General features: G+C 36.6%; 3 protein-coding genes, 2 long non-coding RNA genes and 1 pseudogene across 7 annotated transcripts; 3 read left to right on the top strand and 3 right to left on the bottom strand.

The window, feature by feature from the left end:
* Positions 1–3326: 3326 nt before the first annotated feature.
* On the bottom strand, positions 3327–4197 carry LOC147472991 (uncharacterized). Its single transcript, XM_086587965.1, has 4 exons — positions 4118–4197; positions 3904–4035; positions 3645–3779; positions 3327–3529 (listed from the first exon to the last, which is right to left on the bottom strand). The coding sequence occupies exons 1-4, from the start codon at positions 4118–4120 to the stop codon at positions 3470–3472; spliced, it is 330 nt and encodes a 109-aa protein (XP_086444091.1). The 5' UTR covers positions 4121–4197; the 3' UTR covers positions 3327–3469.
* Positions 4198–6887: 2690 nt separating this feature from the next.
* LOC147472990 (uncharacterized) lies at positions 6888–8202 on the bottom strand. The gene is made up of 2 exons (XR_015210619.1): positions 7428–8202; positions 6888–7109 (listed from the first exon to the last, which is right to left on the bottom strand). It is a non-coding gene; the product is annotated as an uncharacterized LOC147472990 (long non-coding RNA).
* A 144-nt stretch (positions 8203–8346) lies between these two features.
* Positions 8347–12274, bottom strand: LOC147472989 (V-type proton ATPase subunit d2-like; annotated as a pseudogene). The gene is made up of 11 exons (XR_015210622.1): positions 11841–12274; positions 11503–11692; positions 11290–11415; positions 11103–11210; positions 10913–11016; positions 10101–10181; positions 9928–10013; positions 9685–9744; positions 9550–9598; positions 9000–9058; positions 8347–8582 (listed from the first exon to the last, which is right to left on the bottom strand). The product of XR_015210622.1 is annotated as a V-type proton ATPase subunit d2-like (transcript).
* Positions 12275–12303: 29 nt separating this feature from the next.
* LOC147472988 (uncharacterized) lies at positions 12304–15937 on the top strand. 2 transcript variants are annotated; one of them, XR_015210621.1, is made up of 4 exons: positions 12304–12724; positions 12885–13208; positions 15106–15411; positions 15546–15937. It is a non-coding gene; the product is annotated as an uncharacterized LOC147472988 (long non-coding RNA). The 2 variants fall into 2 exon arrangements; XR_015210620.1 differs by having other exon boundaries at positions 12304–12775.
* A 1744-nt stretch (positions 15938–17681) lies between these two features.
* Positions 17682–21316, top strand: LOC147472987 (uncharacterized). Its single transcript, XM_086587967.1, has 2 exons — positions 17682–18184; positions 19600–21316. Exons 1-2 carry the CDS (start codon positions 17940–17942, stop codon positions 21032–21034), a joined length of 1680 nt encoding a protein of 559 aa, XP_086444093.1. The 5' UTR covers positions 17682–17939; the 3' UTR covers positions 21035–21316.
* Positions 21317–22252: 936 nt separating this feature from the next.
* On the top strand, positions 22253–24127 carry LOC147472986 (PLASMODESMATA CALLOSE-BINDING PROTEIN 2-like). Its single transcript, XM_086587968.1, has 3 exons — positions 22253–22663; positions 22755–22788; positions 23768–24127. Exons 1-3 carry the CDS (start codon positions 22354–22356, stop codon positions 23988–23990), a joined length of 567 nt encoding a protein of 188 aa, XP_086444094.1. The 5' UTR covers positions 22253–22353; the 3' UTR covers positions 23991–24127.
* The last annotated feature ends 760 nt before the right edge of the window (positions 24128–24887 follow it).

Raw genomic sequence — 24887 nt, 5'->3', positions numbered from 1 at the left:
TAAGGATTATAAGGAACAACATCCCTGTTATCAACTGTATGCCCCCTCACAATATATGATCTACCATTGTCACGACGACGGTAGATAGGATATCCATCTTTATCCATGGTGGTAGCATCTGCAAAAGTCCGAGGATAGTGATGCTTGCATCTACCATTTACCATGCACGGAGAGTTAGGATTATTTAGTCCACATGGACCATGAACCATACATGTGAGGGGACGGTGCGAAATAACTCAGGTTCGGTTTCGGATCGGGAAACTCGCACATACAATGCGATCAACTTGAAAGGTGTATATCGAATCTTGTCGAAATGTCGAAGATATATAAGTGCATGCATATGGGGCAACCCGCGTTTACGGAACTCAATGGTGTAGACATGTGCAACGGCAAGCATTACCAAGCATACCTTTATTTTTAATTTCCTTCATCAAGGCCCCCGGCTTTAGTTCAAAGACGGGCCACGACCTCCGGTCGATGAAGTTGCGATTTGGTGCTTTCGGACAATGCCTCAACAACTTCGTCCAGTCGCGGATTTGCGTCATTGTGAGAAATATATCGGGGATGCTTATTGTAGCGTGTGATGGCCATTGAATCCTGAAAAATTTCGAACATATGCCTAGGGTCTGCCGACACAAGATGCTGGTAAGACCACTCGTCCTCCAATCTGGTTTGGGTCGAAAGCTTCACCTGCAACATCGGTGATACCTTGATAAAGTTCAGCCGAAGCTTATCTTGTCAGTAATCTATAATATCTCATTTTGTTACATTTGGTCCACTTTGCCCATCCATCCACCAAAAACTCTTGAAACGGTTTGTGCCCGCGTAAGATTGCGAATATTCTCCGCATGTTCAAATATCCGATAAGAGTAGAAATCCATCCGTGTCAATCGGTCATTAGTATTTGAACGCCTCATATCGTGACCACCCAAGCTCTCCGTGAAGGAAACATTAGCACATAATGCAAAGGCAAAAAGTTTGGATGACATTCATCGTCGGCATGAATTCTTGCCCTCCTTTAAGATATATCACAATATCCCTCATATTATTCCGCCATTTGCCATCCCGAAGGTAAAATGACAACAATCTCATTTGCGGTTGGCAAGTTGTAACGACGTCTCGTCTCTAGTAGCAATCAGAATGCAAATAAGCAGGTACATTGAAGTTCTCACCATGTTGAAGAGAGGCGGATCTAAGAACATCGTGATGCGTGGCTTAAAAGTAGCGAGAGAAGCAATTATCTTTGGAGCATAGTTGCATGAATTATCTTCTAACATCGTGTTCAAATGGGGATTACGGTTGACGATATCCAATGCAAACCTTTGGGATCATATATGTAAAGTTGAGAGTAAGTTGTTTTTGCCAATGTTAGGAATTAGAGATCCAGTTCTATGACTTGGCCCGACCATGTATAGTAAAAGGCCTTGGACCTCGCCCAAGAAAAGACACGCTTCATTTCCTCCAAGGCTCGTAAATGCGAAAGCTTGGTTGTATTGTCTCATGTACTTCGAAATGACTTTGGCTTGCGATCATTTCCATCATATAAAGCTTTTAAGTATTGGAGGTAATGGCCGTAGTGGAGGCAATTTGACTTTCCCTTGCAAACAACAAGTCCCGAATCGAGGACGTGATAATGAAGAATCTTTTAGTCGTTCATCCATCTAATGGAGTGCACTACAAAATGGACACTGAACATCCATTCTCCCCAAGGAGTGTCTTCCTTGTTCAATCAGATGGTTAGAAACAATATTGTCAACTTCGTCTTCATCATCACTTATGTCAACATTATTAGCAGAAATTGGACGGTCAAAACCATTATTGTGAACCTCCTCACAATATTGTGCAGGATCCCCAAATAGTTGTTGTCTACAAGAGAAATAATTGTATATATTTAGACAAAGGTGCCATTTTTTTGGTATTCCAATTTCAATAAGTGTGAAGAAGTATCCGCGAATTTTTGTTAGTTGATGATGATGTAGAAGCTGCATTTGTCGAATGTGATATTGGATGGACAAAAGATGAGGTAGAAGGCCTGCAGTTACGCGTACTGCGAAGAAACTTGTGATGTTAGGAGGATCTTATGGTAACCAAACCACAAAGAACCAAGAGAAAGATGTAATAAACCACATTACTAACCTTGCATTTTGGTGAGACGGTGTTGGTACAAAGTTCTCATTGGTTGAATGTGGAATTGCATGAGGTAAGGATGAGGAAGCAGAAGAGATACATGTACTGCAATGAAACTTGCACAGGTGAGTTATATATAGATTTTGATTAAGGAAAACTGCAAAGTGAAGTACTCGCGTGTTGTTTTGATCCGATGAATCAAAGATGGGTACTTGATGTGACACGTTCCCGAGGGCGTAAATAGCCTTTACGGGATTAAGGAATGATAGAGATTTCGAAGAGACTCAAGAAGAAAGACGTCGGTATGGTGTTGCATGAGGTGTAACCGGACTATTATGTGTTTGATGCTTGTCACTTGAAGTGGAGTTTGTGGAAGTGAATGAGAACCATTCAATGTTGAACCTTGTGCACCTTGGATGGTGAAGTTTGTCTTTGCCAATTAGTTTAGTGCTCCTTTCTCTTTCCCTTCGAGCACGTTGTCCTAGTATTCTATTTGTTATCTGCACCTAATTATAAGTATAATCAACCGAATAGATTGGGAGAAAGAGGAATGCATGGATAATAGCAAAGATGGCAATTAGTATTAAAATTAGAAAACGCGAAATGTAAAGATATGAAGAAAGTAGTGAAAGGTAATAAGTGATCGAAGACTCAAAGGCAAATTATAAATGAATAGATGGATGACCACATGCAACACAGTTGGTGGGTAAATATTATACATATAAGCAGGCATTAAATGGAAGTTATTAAATAGTAGTGAATTTACTACAATTATAGTGTACACAAACACCTTTTGGACAATGCATGAGCAATCATAGTATTATTTTAATTAAAGCTCATCTTACATGAGAATCGGATGGCGGGAGAAGTGTTTGAAGTGGAGTCTGTGGAAGTGAAGGAGAGCCATTCAATGTTGAACCCATTAGTTGGTGGTCAATGACATGACGTGTGACTACTTGTGCACCGTGGATGGTGAAGTTTGAGCTGCCAATTAGTTTAGTGCTCCTTTCTCTTTCCTTCGAAAGCAACTTGTTCCCTAGCATTCTATTTGTTATCTGCACCTAATTATAAGTATAATCAACCGAATAGCAAATATGGCAGTTAGTATTAGTGGAATGTAAATATATGAATAAAGTAGTCAAGGATAATAAGTGATCGAAGACCCAAAAACAAAAGCAAATTATAAATGAATAGATAGATGACCACATGCAACACAGTTAGTGGGTAAATAGTATACATATAAGCAGGCATTAAATTGCAGTGAATTTACTACAATTATTATGTACAAAAACACCTTTTGGACAATGCATGGACAATTATAGCATTACATTTTAATTAAAGCTCATCTTACATGAGAACCGGATGGCGGGAGATGAGATAGAGGAACACTATTTGATGGGCGCTGCACATTTATAAAGCAAAAGAAGAAATAAGACAATGCAATATACATAAGCAACAGTGTAGAAAAATAAATAAGGCAATGCAACTTAGCATAAGACAATGCAAGCAAGAAATACCTGGAAGCCAAGAGGCGGTTGAAGATTGAGCCTATCTTGGGGGGCAACAAAGACATGTTTGTTTTGGTTTGAAGGTTCCTTAAAGGAGTCCATAGGGCATTTTCCTTTGTCAAGAAGAACGGGTTGCGTAGGAAGCTATAAATATTTGAAAGAGAGTTCAAAAACATGATGTGAAACCAATAAGAGTGTTAATATAATTTGGGTAACTCAAAGTATGTTAATAGAAGTTATCAATAATGTATATTGTTGATTGTAATACCTGGGAGTGAGCAGGTCGTTGAGGAGTAGGTGGCTGAAGGTAGAGTCCATCTTGAACTGGAACATAATTATTGTTTTTCTTGCAAGGGTCCTTATAAGGGTCCATTGGACGTTTACCCTTATCTATGGGATCCTGTAGAAACAAATAGAAATAGCTAGATACTCAATAAAATTTGTAGAAACAAACATAAAAAGGATGGGTAGGGATAACATACCATTGAGAGGAAAATCTGCAACAAAAAATGGTGCCTAAAAAAAAGACAAAGCAGCAGCTTAATCAAAACCTAAAGGCAACTTAAAAACACACTAAATCAGTAAATTGATTAGTACATGTTCTATCCGGAACAATCATAGATAAACGAAAAGAATTTTCTTATTCATAACCATCATCTCTTATATTGCAATCGAATAGTGTTAACACCTATGTCTCTACCATGAGACACCCCCAAGGAGTAGAGTGGAATTACTGTGGCCCCTATCCAAACCCACCGGTCACATTCCTCCACGGTAAGCTTCTTAACTTATATAGAACAAAAGCACTGGACTCCACCGGGTTGTAAGCTCAATTAATGTAGGCTAGTTGGCACTTGGGCTTAAGCCGGGCAAATTTTTCAGGGAAAAGTCCATCAACATCCCATGTAAGTTACTTGCTTCATCATAACCCCGACCCATCGGGAATTCTTTGTTTTTCCCCGCTTTTTAAATTTCAAACTGTCACATCGCCACGGTGGAAAATTTTCCCTCCATAAGAGAGAAAGAGTTTTACTTAGATTAATTGAAAGTGACATCTAACCCCTATATTTTAAAACAATAGAATTAACACATTTAAAAAATGACTAAATTGAGTACTAAAACATATAACTACACACGGGACACACTAGGTGGTGTCATCTCGCTCTTATTTTGCTTTTCTCCAACTCAAAGTTCATTTTTTTTTTAACCAAAGACAAAAAAATACATTTCAAACTTTAGGAGAACTAACATAAATGTTGACAGTTTAAAGGTTCTAAAAGTTTCCTTGCTTACCTTCCAACTCTAGCTCCTATGCCCATGAAACTTTTGGAGAAGAAGGTGAGTATAATGAGTGAAGTCCCAAACTACAAAGGGTTGAACGGGTTTGATAAAACAAAATAAATTAAGAAAACAAAATAATCACACATTACGTTAAAGAATATTTTCCGAATAATTATTAATTGGAAGTCCACTCTATAAGGGATACATACATATTTAACATTGCCTTTAATATTTCAAAGATACACATAGTAGAACTTTGATTACTATACTCAAAAGTCAATCCAATCTTCAATTTGACAAAAATCACCGCCATTTGTTCGAAGTTTAAAAGAAGGTGGACCCAAAGTTAAGAAGCGTGTGGAAAGCATAATCCAATATCCTCACGCATTTTTGAAGGACGAAGTTTCTCTAAAATCTTTGTGATTTTTGAATCTTGTACAAGTCAACATTGTAAGTGGGAGGAGCCTAAAAGCCGAAAGGACCACATATCAAGGACCAAAATATCGATATCGGTTAATATATCGGTGTACCCAAAAACCGATATATATCGGATATATCCATTTTTTTTGTGACCAGTCCAAACCAAGGCCCAAAATATCGATATCGATGAATATATCGGTGTACCAAAAAACCGATATATATCGGATATATCCATTTTTTTGGTGACCAGTCCAAACTATTTAAAATATTGGAAATATAATATCGAAAATATCAGAAATATATCGGAAATATCGGATTTATATTAAAAATTGGTAAAAAAGTCAATCGATATATATCGGATATACCGATTATATCGGCGATATTAAGTTTTATATCGAAAATTTTGATATATATCGAGAAAAAAAGGTCCCATATTCGGTGGATATATGTCGGAAATATCGATATTGGTGTACCAAAATACCGATATATATCGGCGATATATCGGATATATCGGCGCTATTTTGGTCCTTGGTCCAAAACTATCGGAAATATCGGAAATATCAGAAATATATTGAAAATATCGGATTTATATTAAAAAATGGTCAAAAAGTCAAACGATATATATCGTAAAAAATGGTGTAAAGTTTTATATCGGAAATTCCGATATGTATCGGGAAAAAAAGGTTCTATATTTGGTAGATATATATCGGAAATATCGATATCGGTGTACCAAAATACCGAAATATATCGGCGATATTTTGGTCCATGCCACATATATAAAAGTAGTGGGGTAGTGGAGGTCGTCTTCCCCATTCCCTGCCCCAGCCCCAACTGTACACCAAAACAAAAAATGAAAAAACACAAGAGATATTAACCTTCAACGGAAAATGGAACCAAGAGATCTAAGCTGGCGAAACCTTTTCAAAAGGGAGATTGAAAAAAAAAAAAAAAAACCGGAAAGAGACCCATCCGATCCATTTGAAGGAAAAAGACAGTAGCCCTTTTCAACCACATCAACACTAACCATAAAATCCTACGACAATCTCTCCCATGTATATAAAAGTGTATATAAAAGTAAAAGTGTATATAAACACATCAACACTAACAATAAAACACTAACCAAGAGTTAACACTTAACACATGAGCTCATAAAAGTACTTGCAAGAGGAGGTTGGTAAGAGACCTAGCATAAGAAGAAAATCCCCTATTGTCAGGTCCCACCAAACAAAAATAGTTAGTAGAAATTAAAGAAAATATAATTAAATCTCTCTAAGCCCCAAAAGTTCAAAGAATGAGATATCCACCAGAAGACCACCCACTTCAGGGGATGAGAAAATCTTTCAAGAGAAGCCTAGTTATTTCAATATAGAACTCCAAACCATATCTCTTTTCCAGACAGGAAAAGGAAGGGAGAACATGAGGCAAATCCGCCTGATGTTTCTTGCTTACTGTAAAGTAAAAATATATGTTTCTTGCTTAAACCTGACCCACTCGTAACCCAACCAGTAATTTAACTAGCTCGCCTCAATATATGTTTCTTGCTTACTGTAAAGTAAAAATAAGCATACCCAAATAGAATAACAATACAGAAGAGTCCCAGATGTCTTATTCATCTCCAGTGGATAATAAATAGGATGCTTCGGCTTTCCAACATCAAGGCATGGAAAAGATTCAGATTCAGATATCGCTATCTGGAGATGATCCACAAAGTAATTATATACGGTGATGTCTACAGTTTGTACTTCATCACCTTTTCTGAGTTTTAATGCAAATCTACAGAGAGAACCATGTAGAAAAAACCATTAGCTTATGAAGCTAATAAAAATCTAAAAATCTCCACTTATTTATTATATATAAGAGAAGAAAAATGAAGTTGCTTCAACCAATACAAAATTTTAAAATAAGGAAGTCTAAGAAATTTAAAATTTTGACCTGACCACAAAATCGACATCATTTTGACTATCCATATACGGAAACGTTTTACACCGAGAAGATGATACTCATTAGTCATTACTCAAAAACATTTCAAGTCGGGCAGAACAGTATAATATCACAAAGCATCATAAGAAATAGTACAAATCAATTTCTTACAATTGTTCATTGCATCTTTTCTCGCTTAAGCCATGGATTCTGAACTCCATAGGCCTTTACTCTCAAATTTTTGAGGACACACTTTGCCTGTTAAGAAACCGTAAAAACAATTAGAAGCTTAAAAGTATGTGATCCGATTCCATTATTACCAACCGAGTGATATTACAGCAAAAGAACATGGTTGACACAAGTGAGTGCAGGAAAAGGTGTGAAACAAGATGCCATCAGGTACTGGCTATGGAGGGAGAGAAACTCACAGATCTTTGAGAACAAGCACAGTACCGCATCAAGGCATGGATGGGAGAACAAACAAGAAAAACAGACAACGTGAATTTGCTTTAGCCTGAAGCAGATGGGAAGCAGATCAACTACAACAGAAAGGGTTTTCTGCAGCGCCATATACCGTCGCTAAAAGTCCTAAAAAGCGTTGCAATTGACCAATTGCAACGCCAAATAGGGCGTCGCAAAGGCGTTGCTAAAAAGTGGGTCACAAAAGATAAATTGCGACGCAATGTGTGGCGTTGCAAAAGCTCCCAATCTTTTGCAACGCCATCGGTCGTTGCTACTTCTATTTTTCAAATTTAATTGATATTGAAAATATTTCAAATTTTTAGCAACGCCTAGTGTTGCAAAAGATAACTTGTAACAACACCATCAAGCATGGCAAAAAGTGTACCTTTACCTATGCCTTTGAGGCATCGCAAATGAAAACCTTTTAGCCACACTTTGTTTGTTGCAAAAGGTTTAAGTCATCTGCTACATCTAGAGCGTTGCAAAAAAGGTGTTTATAGCTACTTAAGCTTGCCATGGAAAAATAGTGCTTTTTTATTTGCACGATTTTGAATCTTTTTTATTTGCAGATTGTACCTAATGCAACTTACGTAGATAAACACAACCACCCCATATCAATTCGCAATGATCATAACAAAATATATTAATTTCATTCAATCAAATCATACACTATAAAAATATTTCACACAACCATACAGGTCTTTGCCAATACACCGTCTTACAAAATTTCCACAAATATCAACCTATTTAGGCAAATTTCTTAAAAACCAACTTAGCAAAATCAACAAAAGTCCATAAACTTCTAATTTGAAGAGCATCCACCCAAGTATTCTTCATTAGTCATAATGGCATCTGATCGCCCATCTGGTACAAATTTTTTTAAAAAAAGACACAAGTAAGTAACTGAATAAAGACAATAAAGCTAAAATGCACTCATATAGCATTCCTAAATGCTAATGCTCTAAACTTAGTTGCTACCAAATTATCTAAAATAATTTTTTGTTTATTTGTTTTTTAAGAAAATAATTGGATCCAGATCGAGTGATTCGAACCATCACCCCTAATTTAATGAGTGCTCCTTCCATTCAGAGCTTATGGAACCATGCATTGCAAAACCATACATACTAAATACTTTAGACTAACTAAACAAAAACAAAGAATCTAAGTAACAAATTCACGTAATAAAGGAGAAGACAAAATTCTGTAGTAGATAATAATCGCATAATGCTTTCGAACACATAAAATTGATATTCTAAACTAGTTCTTAATAGATCTAAGTACCTTAAATATCTTGCATCCAATCACATATCTGTCCCATTAACATAGTAAAGCCTGATCACCTATGAGCACTAACACAAAAAGAATTCATAACTCAATTAGCTATAAGCACAATCAAATTGACAGATTTTCGTACTGAGCTTGGAATACCATAGAGAGAAAATCACAAATTTAGAAAGCAGCTGAACAATTAGCTTTCATTCAGCAAACACCTAATTATGCACTTTCAGCATCAGTAGAGCACCCACTCCAGTCTTCCTACTTGCTACATACCACATTTTAATTCTTCCAGTCCCCGTGAGAGTTAGGGGACTCAAGTTTCATTCTTATAATGGTGAGAATGTGAGATAACAAAATAGTAATAGCATAAACTACAGTGTTTTTTTACCAAATAAACTGCCCAAACCAGCTCAACTACAATCTCAACTGAAACGAACACAATATAACCAGCATGGAAAGAATGATACAAGCATAGACTTTGATCTTATCAATAGACCCTCTACAATTTGAGTGAAAGAGTGGGCTTTTGAGTCAAAATTCATAGAGAACTCACTTGATCTATGTCTTCACAAACAGCCAGTTCCTCGTGGCCATAAGGATGACTGCAAAGAAAAATATGATACACCTACTGATCAGTAACTCTTATACGTAAACAAACAAACAGAAATATGCTTGAGGAGCCACTTACAGTAGGCCAAAACTAGAATAGAGCTTCCTGCGGTCATCTCGAGTCAGTTCAGTGCCAATGCTGAAAAACAGAAAGCACACTAGGTTTAGGTAAATGAATTAACGCATCACAAAATAATTGGAGAAAATGTCAATTAGACTTTTCAGTCCCCTCAATCGGACATGACAAAACTAAAGGTTAGTACGATTTATTTGAGAAATGGCAGAAAGGGTCAGAAAAGTTTTTATTCAAGAATAAACCCACCTGTTTATTGTGATATTAACAGCTCTTCTATCAGCTTCAAAAGCCAAGAGATCAGACATAATCTCTGCAGTAGCTCCCCCAAGTTTCTGTGTTGAAATTTCAAAGTCCCGATTAAAAAGTGCAATTGCAAATATTCAAAAATAGCGTGTTATCAAAAGACAGCTGGCGTTTACCTGACAAAACCTATAAAAGTCTTCGAGGTATGCCTTGTAAAGTGTGTTCCTCATAATTTCAATGTTCATATCATCCAAGCCCTACAAAGAGTGTATTAAAGAGATATTAAAGAATAGCCCAGCTATACAGAACCAAATGATATTATATATTCTCAGGTCATTGGTTTACTTTTGTCTTCTCATAAGATGAGAACGGAAAGTTTTGATTTAAAACAAAAGCATTATGATGGACCCATTGTTGCAATCAAGAGAAAAGAATTAACATCACGAACTGAACGTGGCCAAATAAATTAGATGAAAATGTTTTCCTTATATAACTGAAATAAAAGACTTCATAGGATGATAGGCTGATGACTGTCAATATCCAAAAATCACATTCATCTAAATATGATTTCAATTGTACTACCTATCTGGTTGTTAAAATAGCAGAGAACACAAGTTCAATCATCACAAAACGTAAGGTGTAAGTGCCCATTCACTGTCAGCAAAATACAAGTATGCTATCCAAAATGAAGGTCCTATTATCTGGAGGTCCAAACCTCAAAGATTTTGAGGGTCTGTCTGCTACACAGTAGGAGTTTAATTTATCAATTAAGGCATCCTTGTATCCATGGCCCAAAGTCTGCAAGAACTCTAGGTAGTGCTTTTTCGAATCCTTAGTAACTAGGTGGGATCATTTGCTGATACTGCATATAGGGTGACTAAAATTACTGGGGATAATTATGTTTTTTCTGCTATGTTTTCTTTGCTTTGGAGCCTACTATGTAATTATCATTTTACCGAGCCAGAACAATTGTGGGTAGTGAACATACCTCAGATGTAATGCATTCAGAGAAGTATGGTGCCAAAGGTGTGTCAACAAGCACTAAGCGGTAAAGCTCACGCATATTTTTGAGCAACTGCAAGACTAGCAATACTGAAAGAAAGAAAGTAGAAGATGAGTATTCATCCAAAGAGCTGAAGCATCAAAAGCTATATAGACACGTGGAACATAGACATTACCTGTCAAACATACCCAATGGATGACATTTCTCTAACAATTCATTCACATCTCACTCATGCAGTGTACCAGTAACAATGAGGACAACATTATCAATCATGTGACCATACCTATAAGAGTCAACGAAAAACCTTAATTATATTTTACATATACCAGACGGAAATATAGCAGTGAGTAGAATAAACATACGTGATATACTCTAGGAATGTCGACAAGGGCTCTGTGGCTTGGCATAATGTACATGTGCTTATACTCATCAACCAGTTTAAGAGTACATTTCTCCACAATCGTAGTTGTATGCAATGGGGGAAGGCTCTGTAAACCATTAAGTTGTATACAATTGGTTATAATAAACAAGAATTAAGGTAAAATTATATAAAAAAAAAAAGAGAAATTGAATACCGTTTTGTAGATAAGGGCCATATTCAGTAGCAGAGAGATGCATCTTAATATCATCAAGAGTTTCACACTGACATAAATTGTTATAATCAGCTGCTGTTAAAAGACCAGATCTATGCCCATGTACTATTGCTTCTAAATAACCTCCGTGGATGTTAAACGTCATAGCCTCGAATCCATACATCCTTTTTTACTATTTGGAAAATAATTGTTCAACCCCTAAATTTATTTTCCGGTGGTGGATGATTAACCCAAAACCGTACCAAAACCAAACTTAAAATTAAAGGTTTAAACTTTAACACACGCACACACAGAGAGAGAGAGAGAGAGAGAGAGCTTACCATAGGTTTGTGGTGGTGGAGTAAGGAGGGTTAAGGGGATGCGAAACTTTGAGTGAAGAAAAAAGAAAATGGGGGCGGACGGAGAGAGACGTGTTTTCTAATTTTGTCCTTTTTTTTAGCCGCCTAATAAATTTGGTAGAGAAATCAAATATCCCGCACATGAAAATCGTATATGCGACACTTGTTGCTACGGAAAACTTGTTGCTACTGAATACTTCTATGTGTAACCACTACAACCGCGTTGCAAAAGGTTAATTTAATTAAAATATATATATTTATTCTTATTTTAAAACAAATAATTAGACCATTTGCCACGCTGCAAGTGCTGCTACAGTAAATCTAGTTAACGCCAAACCTGATAGAACGACAAACATTTAGTGACACTGGGAGGCATGGCAATTGATGTCTTTTACCAACAATTTTGTGGCGTTGCAAAATAGGGCGTTGCAAAAGACCCATGGGAGAAAAGCAGATGGAAGAGTGAGCTCTGAAAGAAAAAAAAAGGAGTGGCGCAATCAGGTAATAACCTTTTAAGGAAATTCCTTTGCGTTGCCGCTTGCAGAGTTGCAGAGTTGCCTCTTGCTGGAGCAGAGTTGCCTCTGGAAGTGGTAAGCAACTAAGGTGATAGAACCTTTTAAGCCCACTCTTGCTGGATTATAGAGTGTGCTTGGTTTTCTTCTGTTGCTGAGAAAGACATTTTGAAGGCATTGGGGACCCTTGTGGAACCTAACAAAGATGAAGCATTGGCTGTGGAGGCACGGCTACTGGTGGTTGGTGCTCAGCAGTTGGTGAGGGAGTGACGGCGGCAGGAAGAAGAATAGGGCATAAACTGTTTTGCTTCAAGAATATAAGGAATGAAGATCCAGTAGGTCCAAGTATTGAATGTAAGAAAGCATACTCCTTAGGAGCGGCTGATTACGCCATGTCACAACTTGGTAAAAGATAATGACAACCATTGGATGGAGGCCTTGCGGGCCCCACACCATTGCTTTTTATTAGATAGATATGTAATTGTTTATTTATTAAAGTTTTTTTTTTGCGCAGACCTGTACTTTGGTGTTTAGAGCTAGGTTTGACTCACATGTTCCCAGCGAGGCTTCACCTTTGGAGAAATTTGGCCGGTGTAGCTTGAGTGGAGTTGTTGCTGGACTCTCTGCGCAGACTCTGCTGTATCCGTTCGAGGTAGTAGCTCACCTACGAGGTTGCAGCCCACTCAGTTCGTTCACCGAGGTCTGTAGAGCTCAGTGGGGTAGAGGTGGTTTCTTTGCCTTCTACCACGGGTTTCTTTGCAGTGGTGTTAGAGCAGCTAGTTTCCGAGCAGTGCAGTTTGGTCTAATCTGCTTGTTTATTGCTCTGACTACTCGGCAGGTATGAAATGTTCTTATATTGTGTATTATCTTGTTATTTTTATCTACTGTTGCTACATGATTATTTTGGCTCAGTAGCTCTTCCTTATATATGGTTATTAGCTTGAAATATATATTTTGGCTCAGTAGCTCTTTAGTGCCGGCCCTGATATTTTGGTGGCCTAAAGCAAGACAATAAAATCTGGCCCTATATGTGTTAACGTTATCATTTTTTTTTAACTTGTGTTATTCAATATAATCCAAGAGAGAGCGAGTTAAGTGATTTTGTTATTTGATAGAAGAGTTTTTTTTTTTTTTTTTAGATATAGATAAAAGTTTGGATTTTTTTAATTATGAGTTGGTTTAATATATTTTGTTTTTTTTTTAATTGTTTGTAACGAGTGGGGTAAGTATTGCCAAAGAGTTTAATAAGGAGTTGGGTTCTCGGGGATTGTGAGTGATTTTGTTATTTGGCAGATGAGTTTTATTTGTTTTTTTTAGATATAGATAAAAATTTGGGTTTTTTAATTGTGAGTTGATTTAGTATTTTTTGTTTTTTTTTTAATTGTTTGTAACGAGTGGGGTAAGTATTGTCAAAGAGTTTAATAAGGAGTTGGGTGCTCCGGGATTATGAGTGATTTTGTTATTTGACAGAAGAGTTTTATTTGTTTTTTTTATATATAGATTAAAGTTTGGGTTTTTTAATTGTGAGTTTGTTTAGTGTTTTTTGTTTTTTTTAATTGTTTGTAACAAGTGGGGTAAATATTGTCAAAGAGTTTAATAAGGAGTTGGGTTATCAGAGATTATTAGTGATTTTGTTATTTGGCAGATGAGTTTTATTTGTTTTTTTAGATATAGAAAAAAGTTTGGATTTTTTAATTGTAAGTTGGTTTAGTGTTTTTTGTTTTTTTTTAATTGTTTGTAACGAGTAGAAGTAGGGTAAGTATTGCCAAAGAGTTTAATTAATAAGGAGTTGGGTTCTCGGGGATTGTGAGTGATTTTGTTATTTGGCATGAGTTTTATTTGTTTTTTTAGATATAGATAACAATTTAGGTTTTTTAATTGTGAGTTGGTTTAGTGTTATTTGTTTTGTTTTGTAAAGAGTGGGGTAAGTATTATCAAAGAGTTTAATAAGGAGTTGGTTTCTCGGAGATTGTGAGTGATTTTGTTATTTGACAGACGAGTTTTATTTGTTTTTGTTAGATATAGATAAAAGTTTGGATTTTTTAATTGTGAGTTGGTTTAGTGTTTTTTGTTTTTTTTAATTGTTTGTAACGAGTGGGGTAAGTATTGTCAAAGAGTTTAATATAAGGAGTTGGGTTATCAAGTATTGAGAGATTAATTGAAATCGTGTGTTTATTTTTTTCTTAAATTAATACGGTTGGTTTATTTTTTTGTCATAAATTAGTGGCAACTAACTGAACTCTTTATTGGAAAGTTTATTGTTTTGTGACGATAATAGTGTGGCCTTTATTTTTTGTTTTGGTTTGGTGGCCCAAAGCAACTGCTTGGGTCGCTTTGCCTCAGGGCCGGCACTGTAGCTCTTCCTTATATATTCTATTTTTTTGGTTTTTCAATGGGACTGAAATGTTCTTATTCTATGTATTATCTTGTTATCTCTATCTGCTTTTGTTGCTACATGATTATTTTGGCTTATTAGCTCTTCCTTATATATTGGTTATTAGCTAGAAATATTTTATATTATTTTGGTTTCTCAATGGGACTGATTTTTTTCTAATTTGGAATTACATGAATAGTTGAATATTAAGAATGTATAGCCTGGCTTTCAATCAACCTCAAAAGATTATAAGAAAGGAGGGATTCTTACTCCATTCTACTATGAACTGTACAACTACTCCTATGTCGTGATTTTGGAATTTTCCTGTTTTTTTTTCCGTCTTACTAAAACCTATTTGCAGGTCTCTTGGGCAGGCATGACTGATCGTGAGGACTATTACATGGAGGATGATCAGGCTCCATCTGACCTGATACCTTATGCTTCCACAATGTTGGCTACCGTGATTACACATCCATTCGATACAATTAAGAAAATTCGTTTGGAAAATATTAATTCTCCTATGAGAACACGAGTTTTGATTGTTCGGACGTTCAGGAAGTACGGGATTAGACGATTTTATAGGGGATGGTGGACTGCTATAGTTTGTTCTCTAGGAAGTAACATAGTTTTGGTCTCTTGCGATCAAATGTTGAAAAAGTTAAAATAGGTTGGTTCATATCTCTTTTTTGTGGACTTGTAGTCATGTTCCATCATTTGTGTATATACTTGAACTATTTTCCTTGTGCATTGTCTTTCTATAGACATATATTGGTCTTTCTTCTAAATTGCATTTTTACGCAGCATCCCTGGACGTGCTGAGGCATTGAGGAAGGAAATTGATTATGTGAAGCATATGTGGAGGAACAAGCAGGACCTGAAGGTTGAGGATGCTTCCAATGCTGGTCTATTTGGCCTGGAGTGCTTTTGTTGGTTTTGTGTTAGTGAGATCGCGGGAAGAGGATTCACATTCACTGGTTACTATGTCTGAGCAGCTGCTTCGAGGAAAAGGAAAAAAGATCAACAGTACCTATCGGTTTGCATATATATCCATTTTTTTTCTCCAAACCAAATTTTACATGGAAATTTTGTTGTTGCTTCAAAACATTATAAGCTGTTTAGTAGTCTGCGGGATAATTACCAATATTCTATCCTCATACTAGGTTCTCTTAATTTGAAATATTCACATTACCATTGATGCTTCCCCCCCCCCAGCTTCTTGAGTATACTTGGATACAGTTCTGCTGGTTATTTGAAATATTCGCATTATCACAGAACTTCTTTAAATGTCTGTCAGACTTGATCGGCCGATTGAATGTATTCTAGTCTATCTTACGTTTGACAAATATATGAACTTTTAGAGTCAATCTTTTCATAAAAGAGTGTATAGCTACCAGGTTTCTTCACCAATCTGATTCTGGATCAACCAGTTCTGTATACACAACAGAATCTGCTATCTTCATTGATGACTGCAACACTAATAATATTCACCATTCTAGTAGTTATTTCTGTTTTCCTGAGAAAAGGTACAAATACAGTTGCTGTCAAATTGTAAAAAGAGCATCTTATCAGGAGATGTCGAGGAAGGGGAATAACTGAATAAGTACTTTAAATACAAGTTTCAAAGCTTATGAAGTTTATTATTAGAAGCATAGTTGTGTAAAAATGAGTTTAATTAGCAGGTATTCCAGATTTCCAAAGGCTGCCAGATGAGTAGTAAGGAGCTGGAACTTCTAACGCGAAGCATTTTGAATGCCAACAGGGTCTCCTGTAGCAAAATCCTTGACCCTAGTGGCCTAGTAGAATGGATGTGTAACTTCCCTGAGCAGGGTTGCTGCAAGTATATAGCATATTCATGGGCAAATACTAGATCTTACAACTACTTGAAAAGTGTGTTTGATACTTTGATTGCATCGGGAGAATTTCCGTGAACTTGAATTGGAGAATTATTCATGTGGGAAAACTAAATGTTTTTATGGAGCAACTGGAAAAGGGGACCAAATGAGCAGGCTAAAAAGAAACTTCCTGTGTCTGTATCTCCACTTCAGATTGAAGTTTTTAGATTTTACCATGCCAGTAAACATGTACCAACTCCCCCTATTAGCCATTGCTTTCTACTGCAGATTAAATCAATACAAAAGATGAACAATATAATACCGAAACTACACTTGTTTTAATTTGTCCCACTCTAGCAACAAAGCATAGTACATTGATTCCAAAAATAAATAAAAACATCTTTATTCCTCTGGCTCAAAAATTAGCTTCCAAACTATACAACATGTGGTGTCGGAACTTGGAAGTTCAAAAATTAGCTTCCAAACTATACAACATATGCCCAACATGTGGTGTTGGAAGTTGGATACGCGTGTCTATCACCATTGAAATGTTTTGCTTAATCTATCACATAACGGAATATCATGTCAGTACTTGTGTAGTGCGTAGTGTGTAGCGTACCCCCTAAGAGTAAGTCCAATGGGGGGTATATGGAATGAGCACCTGTATTACAAAATATGTCATTCTAATGGGGCTACTAAAAGGGTCTTAAATTTGGAATGAGTCAAAACGCTAGCCAAAATTAAGACTTTTGCTAGCAGCTACTATAATAAGTTTGGGGAGGCGGATATAGTTTTACCGTCCATTGTGTTAAATTTCGGCGGATAAGAAGCTAAACCGCTGTCGTCCGAAAAAAAAATTCAAAAAATAAGATTTAACGGTAAAAAACTATGTCGTCCATATCATTTAGCACTTCAAAACAGAAAACACAATTAGATTAGTTTTTTTATTTTGAGGAGCTAAATTTAGTTGTACAAACTAAAAGACCTGTGTGGCACTTTTAACATTCCGATTTAGCATCTCTCCATTGGACTTTGTAGTTGCTCTAAAAGGCTAAAACCCAATTATATAACGCTATATTTTGCAACATTTATGTAGCATGGTTGTACTCACATAACACTAGCTTTTAAAGTCCAAAAAAATGCTTTAACCTCACATTATTAAAGTTTCAGGTTGACCCTCAAAAACGCATTATATAATTGACTAATTAATAAATAAATTTCTTTCTCCTTCTTCATCATCTTCCTGTCTCAACACTTTTTTCACTACTTCATTTTATCCCCACACTCAAATCTTCATTTCCATGGCATTCCACTTCTCTCACCAACTATTCTAAACTAAAAAGAACAAAACTTTAACAAAAAAATGAGAGTACTACTAGGTGAAAAATGGTGTTTCTGTAAGGGAGGAGGAAAGACAGAGAGAATGAAAGGAAGTATATTTAACACTAAAGGTTCATCAATGGCAACTGTTTGTAATGGAACTGGGTTTTTAGTACACCGTAATCTTCTTTTAACTACTCATGTTAATCTACCTTCTGTTAATGCTGCTGTTGAAGCTGCTGAGATCCGGTTACAAGATAATGTGCTTGCTAGACTTGTTCCTCATAGGTAACTTTTTTTTTTTTAGTTTTATTGTCAAGTTTGTTTCTTTGTGTAGTGTTTTTAATGGTTTGGATTGGTTTTATGATTGTTGTTTTGGGAATTATAGAAATGGTATTGGTTTTTAGTTGCATTTGTAGTGTAGCATTGTTGGAGGCTGTAGTTTTTGGTGTTGGGGATGTTGGATCTGATGGAATTATAAGTTAGTAGATCTGTTTGTGTATAGGTTTTGGTGTAATTTCGTGTTTTCATTGTCGTCGACAAGTTTGGATTTAGTAATCGATTCTTTTGAATTAATCCGGAATGCATTGTGCCCATGAATTAGTCTTTTGAATCTCATTTGCTTCATGTACATTGTTTTTCTTGCCCTGGAAATGGCTTTCGACCAATGGAAAAGGGCAGGGGGGGGGGGGGGGTCCCAATATGTTGGGTGCAATTGAGTACAATTCCTTGATGTTGTCATATTTTAGATAATTGATGTTGAAATCGTATTTTGCTTGTGAGTTGAGAGTTCCCGGTGGCCCATCCAGTTTTCATTTTGAACTGGAAGATTATTTGAGATTGCAAAATGACAATCAACCTAGTAGTCTTTTGCAGCTCATCCAATAGAAAACGGGGGTGTTGGAGGGCAAAGAGACATTCAGTGATGCATTCTCCAATCATTGTGTGATCCAAGAAATTAACTAGCTGACTTGACTACTTGAGAATTGAGACATCCATTTAGTGTTTCACTATTTGTAATCATATGATGGTACCACAAGTTTCATCATATATGCTATACTTTGTTGGATGGATGAAAACATTGTTTACTTGAGGAGCGTAGTCAGTTTGGTATTTGTGGGCGTGTGCAAGGACAAGATCGCATTATTGGAAAGGAGAATAAACCATATAACTTGCAACAAATAATGAGTTCCTAGAAAAGTGTTAGGCTTGGTGTCTAGTGTAAAATGTGTGCATTGGGGTTGAAGGTGAGGGAGAAATTTTGTTTTGGTCCATCATCAAACTCTTAGTCTATCTTAAGAATCCGACTCTTTTCCTATCCTAAACTCCTAGCAAAACAGTTCGAATTATTGTGAAGGACCTTGAGATGCATTGATATATTAACAGATCTTGTAATGCCTGTTTTGTTTATTGGATGACATCTGTAACATCTGTTTATAATTAAAAGCAAAAGAACAAAGAAGATGTGTATGTTATCTCGGAAGCTTTTGTGATAATAGTAGCGTGTTCCCACCTTCTTTAGCAAAAACACTAAGTATGCTCCCATGATAGTAGTAATTACCTCCTAAAAATAGAAGGTATTATTGTACTCAAGAAAGGCCAGTTTGGCATGTTTGGGAAGTTTTACTATTATTTATAAGACTAGCATATTAATTTTTTTTTAACTTGACATTAATTACTTTAATTTTTTGATCTGGCCACAGGTTTTTTATTACGAGTAGTGTTCTTGATCTCACTATAGTGAGTTTGGATCCGATTGAAGGGGAATTAAACTCACAAATCCCGCAACCACATTACTTGAAAACCGTTTCAAACCCAACTCTGGATCTGGGTAGTGTAGTCTACCTTTTAGGTCATAACGAAAAAAAAGAATTGGCAGTATGTGAGGGTAAGGTAGTGATTGCCACAGACAATCTCATAAAATTTTCAACAGATGGAGAGACTTGGAGTGCAGGATCTGCTGGCTTTGATGCCCAAGGTAATCTTGCCTTCATGGTGTGTGATCCAATGAAGCTTGCGTCGTCTCCAACAGCCAAAGCTTCTTCCACGTCCTCATCTTCATCATCGTCATGGAAGGATCAAAATATGCAATTTGGCATCCCCATTCCAATAATCTTTGACTGGGTAAACCAGCACTGGGAAGGCAGCTTGGATGACCTCAGCAAACCGAAATTGCCACTAATCCGATTGATGTCCACAGGACAGAAGAGTGAACATTCATGTGCTTCTTTCACCCTGAGACGTGTTTTCAAGTCAGCAGAGAGTGAAAACGATGATGTGCCTTCATTGTCACATAATTTCTCAAATCCCATGACTCAGTCTGGACCCAACTGTTCTGCATCTGCATCAAGTCAACATGAAGCCCCAGTCATCGATGTTCATTCAACTACTCATGAACAGGGAATTCCAACTCCAGAGATCTATGAATCCCCAAGGTTGACCGCAATTCCCGTGCGGAAGAAGGAAAACACTCACATTCAGCTTTTGGATATAAACTTTCCTCTTAGAGCTCCTAAACCGATAGTCCTGCCACTTCCCATCAAACGCTGGCCTCGAACCTCAGATGAGAATGTTGTTGAGGAACTAGCACCAACCAATGCATTGGAAATGCAAGACCCTTCTGCGGATAGATCATCTAGTTGTGGTTCAGTTACTGAGATTGCATCAACTGGTTCAAATGCGGAGATTGTCTCAACTGGTTCGATTAATGGTGAGTGTAGCGAGGTACAGTCCAGTTCATCTCCTGTAGGGCCTTCGCACTTTCAGAATGAGAGGGATGGTTTTCATGGTGATTATAGTAGTGAGGTCGAAACCATGTATTCAGCTGAAACAATGGAGAGCAGAAACTATACGAGTCCTAGAGAAGAAAAATTTCAGCCAGTGGGGAGAAGCCAGAGCTGTGTAAGTTACAACAGATGGGGTGTCAGTCATAGGAATTTGGTGTCAAGAAAGGGAGTCTTAGAAAAGCAGAAGAGCTTCAACCAACCACGGAAAACATGTTCACAAGGGGTAGCATCTCAGAGGGGGCATGATTACTACAGTCCCACAGTCTCTTCAATAATGAAGAAAAGGATGGAGTCAGAGCGGATGAGCAGACCACGCCAAAGCCCTGTTCACCTGTCTCCAAGATGGCACTGACCGATTTTGAGAATATTACAAGCAGGAGGGGATTGTCGTCAAGCCCTCTAGTGTAGTTGTAATTCATGCCAACCCCCATGTAACCAATTTTTTGTGTTTTTATATGTGCAGCACAGTATAAGCTGAATGAGAAAGAAATTAAACCATAGTAGAAATGCTCATGCAGAGAGGAATGGCCTTTACTAGATGTTGAATCAATTGTTTTTTCGAAATTCTACGAAGTTTACTTGCAATTGCACTGCAGGTCTTGTAAGTTGCACTGCCTTTATAACTAAATTGTATGAGTGTTTCACTTTCTCTCCTCTTTTATATAAATGTGATTTTCCAATGACGCATTGCTCAAGAAAACGAGCATGGTGCTGGAGCTACGATGTGGAAATTGTCTATTACCATGATAAAGATAATTTGACCTTTTCTTCAAAGGCAATTTCGTATTTGTTTCAGATTCATATTAGTTTATATATAGTGTGGTATAACACGCCTGCAAACAGTTCCTTTTCTTATTAGTCACGCCTAAAGAAGTAGTTACATGCTGCTGTCATATGTGAAGTTAAAACACAACTTTCTTGGTTATTATCTAATTGACCCCTAAAAGAATAATTGTGAATATGTAATTATGTATCACTCAATCAAATTCAATACTTAGAAAACTATCCTATAGATAAGTAAGACATTTTTGTCACAATTTGGATTGGCACCATTTGTATGTATAATGTATTCATCTTTAGTATAGCTAACTAACTCCATTCCAATTCCCATACTTGTGTAATTTTGCACCATATCTCGATGTTGGGCAAGATTCATAGCAGATGTATTGAATTCCCATCTTAATATTGATTCTGTTTAACTGGGTGCTCAGTATTCCAGTTACTTGCCATTGATGAATACAGTCTGTTGCAGTAAAGGTGGTAGGAAGCTGTCTTTAACATTTTCCATTATAATTTATAAGAACATGGAAGTAACCTGCTTAGCTCATCTCTTCCATCTTTTGGTTTTTCTTGTAATCGATTGAATTTGAAAAATATTAAAAGCAAACCGTTATGTCTTATTGGTTGTCATCCTACAAAAATATCATTAAAAATTCCAATATCCTGCCAATCATAACATGACAACAAGGCACATAACATTTTTCAAGAAAAAGACACCCTATCAATTTATGAGTCAAAAGAACAAAAAAGAAAAGCAAAAAAGAAAGAATAAACATATAAAAACTACAATCATCCTTGCACTCTTTTCTCTCTTTATTGTATGGGCTTCTTTCTTTTTTGCCTTTACCAACTTCTAACTTGATACAAAAACAAAGTTTATAGGCTTCAACCATGGCAGCTTCTCTCACTTCTCTGCTAGTACTGGTGTTACTAGTGATGAGTGGTATTACATGGAGAGTGGAAGGAGCCTGGTGTGTTGCACGGAGCAATGCGAGTCAGAATGCCTTGCAAGCAGCTTTGGACTATGCATGTGGTGCTGGTGCCGATTGTGCACCTATTATGTCGTCAGGGTTGTGTTTTTTACCAAATACAATTGAAGCTCATGCTTCTTATGCTTTCAATAGTTATTACCAACGCAAATCTAATGCTCCTGGTTCTTGTGACTTCTCTGGCACTGCTACCATTGCTACTACTGACCCCAGTAAATCCCCACTCTCTCTTATATATTTCTATTCTTTTCCTTTTTTTGAGAAATGAAATGATGGAAGAAGTTTTGGTTGTGGTCTGTGCAGGTTATGGATCTTGTGTGTACCCTCCTACACCCAGGTATTACCTGGCCCTCCTTTTTCTTACTCTCTTTGCTTGCACCCTGGATTTGTATGCTTGTTTTTGTTTTAAATTTACAAAGTCAACTCGGAACTTGGCCATGCAACACGATTTTTACTAGCCCAGACCCAAAATGTTGATATTTTAGGTCAAAGGCCTAAGTTCCAATATTAAGGGTCGAACTTGGTATTACACAAAATTTTCTCGTATTATCATTTTTCTTGTCTCATTTATCAATGCTATATTCTGCATAGATAATTAGCTTTCCACTCCTTAATATAGTTCATTTTAATGAACTTGTTATTAATTCTTTGCTTGTCAGTAGCAACTCAATCAAAACACCTATTTAGTCAGTGTCCATAGTCCATACTTGAGTTGAGCTAGTTGAGTTGTAAATTAAAGTTTGGCATTCTGAGACACTGGCCAAATGGTCCCTAAAAACAGTAGCACGAGATAAAAGAAAACAAAGTAAACACATAAAAGAGTTCATTTTCTTCTTTAGTTTTCTTTATTGAAAGCTACTAAATAACATTACACTCTGTTGAGATTTCACTTTCTGTTTCCTCCGTCTGGTATAGTTTGGTTTCGAGTTTAGTGTTCGATGTGATTCATTTGTTGTTTATTTCGAAGCCTAGTGATTTTCTCTCTTCCCAGCTGATTCTTTCCTCGTGTCCTTTTCCACGGATTGCATGTTGACGTTCTTTATTCAATCTGGATAACTTGATGCCATATTCCTCATGCTGTCATGGTGTCATGTAGCATGCTTTGTTTCTATTTACTTTGTATAAGACTGTAAGTCTGTAACCATTGCTTAGGGGAAAAGTTGACGTGACCTTAGGAATGCATTTTATCCTACGGACTCCGACATACAGGGTTGAACGGGTTGCTTAGTATTATTATCATAGTACGTAATCAGGCCTATTTGCTTTACATTGAATTTTAAGGCTTTGAATCTGATTACTGTCCGTGGTTGATATAGCTCTGCTGGAGGAGGAACGCCTGCACCAGGGATACCTACACCTCCTGGTACTATTATCCCCAACACTCCTCCGACGTTTCCAACACCATTTCCCAGTGGCTTGGGTCCTCCAACACCTGGTCCAGATTCCTCCAGATCACCTCTTCCTCATTCGGCATTCATGATCTTATATTGTTTATTCATTTCATTCGTCTTACTAATTTGCCAAGACACAGACCTATAAAATTTTCATTTTCATTGAGGTAGAGGTTACTAGTCTAGTTTTTATTTCTGGTGGACTTGCTCTCAATTTTCAAATTTATGCTTGGGAGATGACAAAGAGTTTCACAGGAATGAATATAGAAATATGTTTCAATTCAATTGGTGACTGTCATTTATGTGAATGCAAATATTTTCACCTTTCTGCTCAAGTCACATTCTTGTAAGCATCAGAAACTAGATTTTTTTTCTATTCATATTAATTTCTTTATGTTTACAAATTCAGGCATTTCTTCATATCGTTCCCCTTGTTAGGCCAATTTCTCTATCTAGAAATGGCCATGGCCGGCCGATATCATTAAAATTATATCAACTACACGGGTATTTTAACCTTTGATTGGGTGCAGCCTTAAGAAACAAAAAAATTTGAATGGTCATAATCTCTAGGTGGGTGTATACTGGGCCGTCCTAATTTTGTACGTAATGTTGTTGCTCGAGTCTGCCTCAAGAAAAGCAATGAAAAAACAAAACGAATTAGAAGAGGCTTCGGTCTCAAGTTCGTCAGCGTTTCTCTTTTCTTCCCACCTTTTATGTTTCCATCTTTGGTCCCAACCAAGATGCTAGCCGTTTTGTACTGCTGCTGTCACACAATCACGCTTACTCCTGGTATTATTGGGGATAGGGCCGATATGTCTGTATCCGAATCCGAATCCAAAAAATACCGAAAGGCCATTGATATCCGAACGGATATCGGATAATATCCGATCCGAAAATTAAAATTAATTAAAATTTTATTTGCTTTAAATAATTCATTTTACCAATGCAATAAATATATATATTTATTATTTATTATTATTATTTTGTTATTATAGTTTTATATTATTAGTTTATGATTTTATATAATATTTTATACAATAAAAAT

Source organism: Coptis chinensis, unplaced genomic scaffold (genome assembly GCF_015680905.1).
Source record: "Coptis chinensis isolate HL-2020 unplaced genomic scaffold, ASM1568090v1 utg5889_pilon_pilon, whole genome shotgun sequence".
NCBI classification, from domain to species: domain Eukaryota; kingdom Viridiplantae; phylum Streptophyta; class Magnoliopsida; order Ranunculales; family Ranunculaceae; genus Coptis; species Coptis chinensis.
The sequence above is the reverse complement of the archived record's forward strand: the minus strand, read 5'-3'. Positions and strand labels throughout refer to the sequence as shown.

Coding starts and splice junctions, on each gene's coding strand:
- LOC147472986 (XM_086587968.1), top strand. CDS start 22,354: ATGGCAGCTTCTCTCACTTCTCTGCTAGTACTGGTGTTACTAGTGATG. Junction 22,664..22,754: donor CATTGCTACTACTGACCCCA/GTAAATCCCCAC, acceptor TGGTCTGTGCAG/GTTATGGATCTTGTGTGTAC. Junction 22,789..23,767: donor GTGTACCCTCCTACACCCAG/GTATTACCTGGC, acceptor TGGTTGATATAG/CTCTGCTGGAGGAGGAACGC.
- LOC147472987 (XM_086587967.1), top strand. CDS start 17,940: ATGAGAGTACTACTAGGTGAAAAATGGTGTTTCTGTAAGGGAGGAGGA. Junction 18,185..19,599: donor GCTAGACTTGTTCCTCATAG/GTAACTTTTTTT, acceptor ATCTGGCCACAG/GTTTTTTATTACGAGTAGTG.
- LOC147472991 (XM_086587965.1), bottom strand. Junction 3,780..3,903: donor AACGACCTGCTCACTCCCAG/GTATTACAATCA, acceptor AAATATTTATAG/CTTCCTACGCAACCCGTTCT. Junction 3,530..3,644: donor AACCGCCTCTTGGCTTCCAG/GTATTTCTTGCT, acceptor ATAAATGTGCAG/CGCCCATCAAATAGTGTTCC.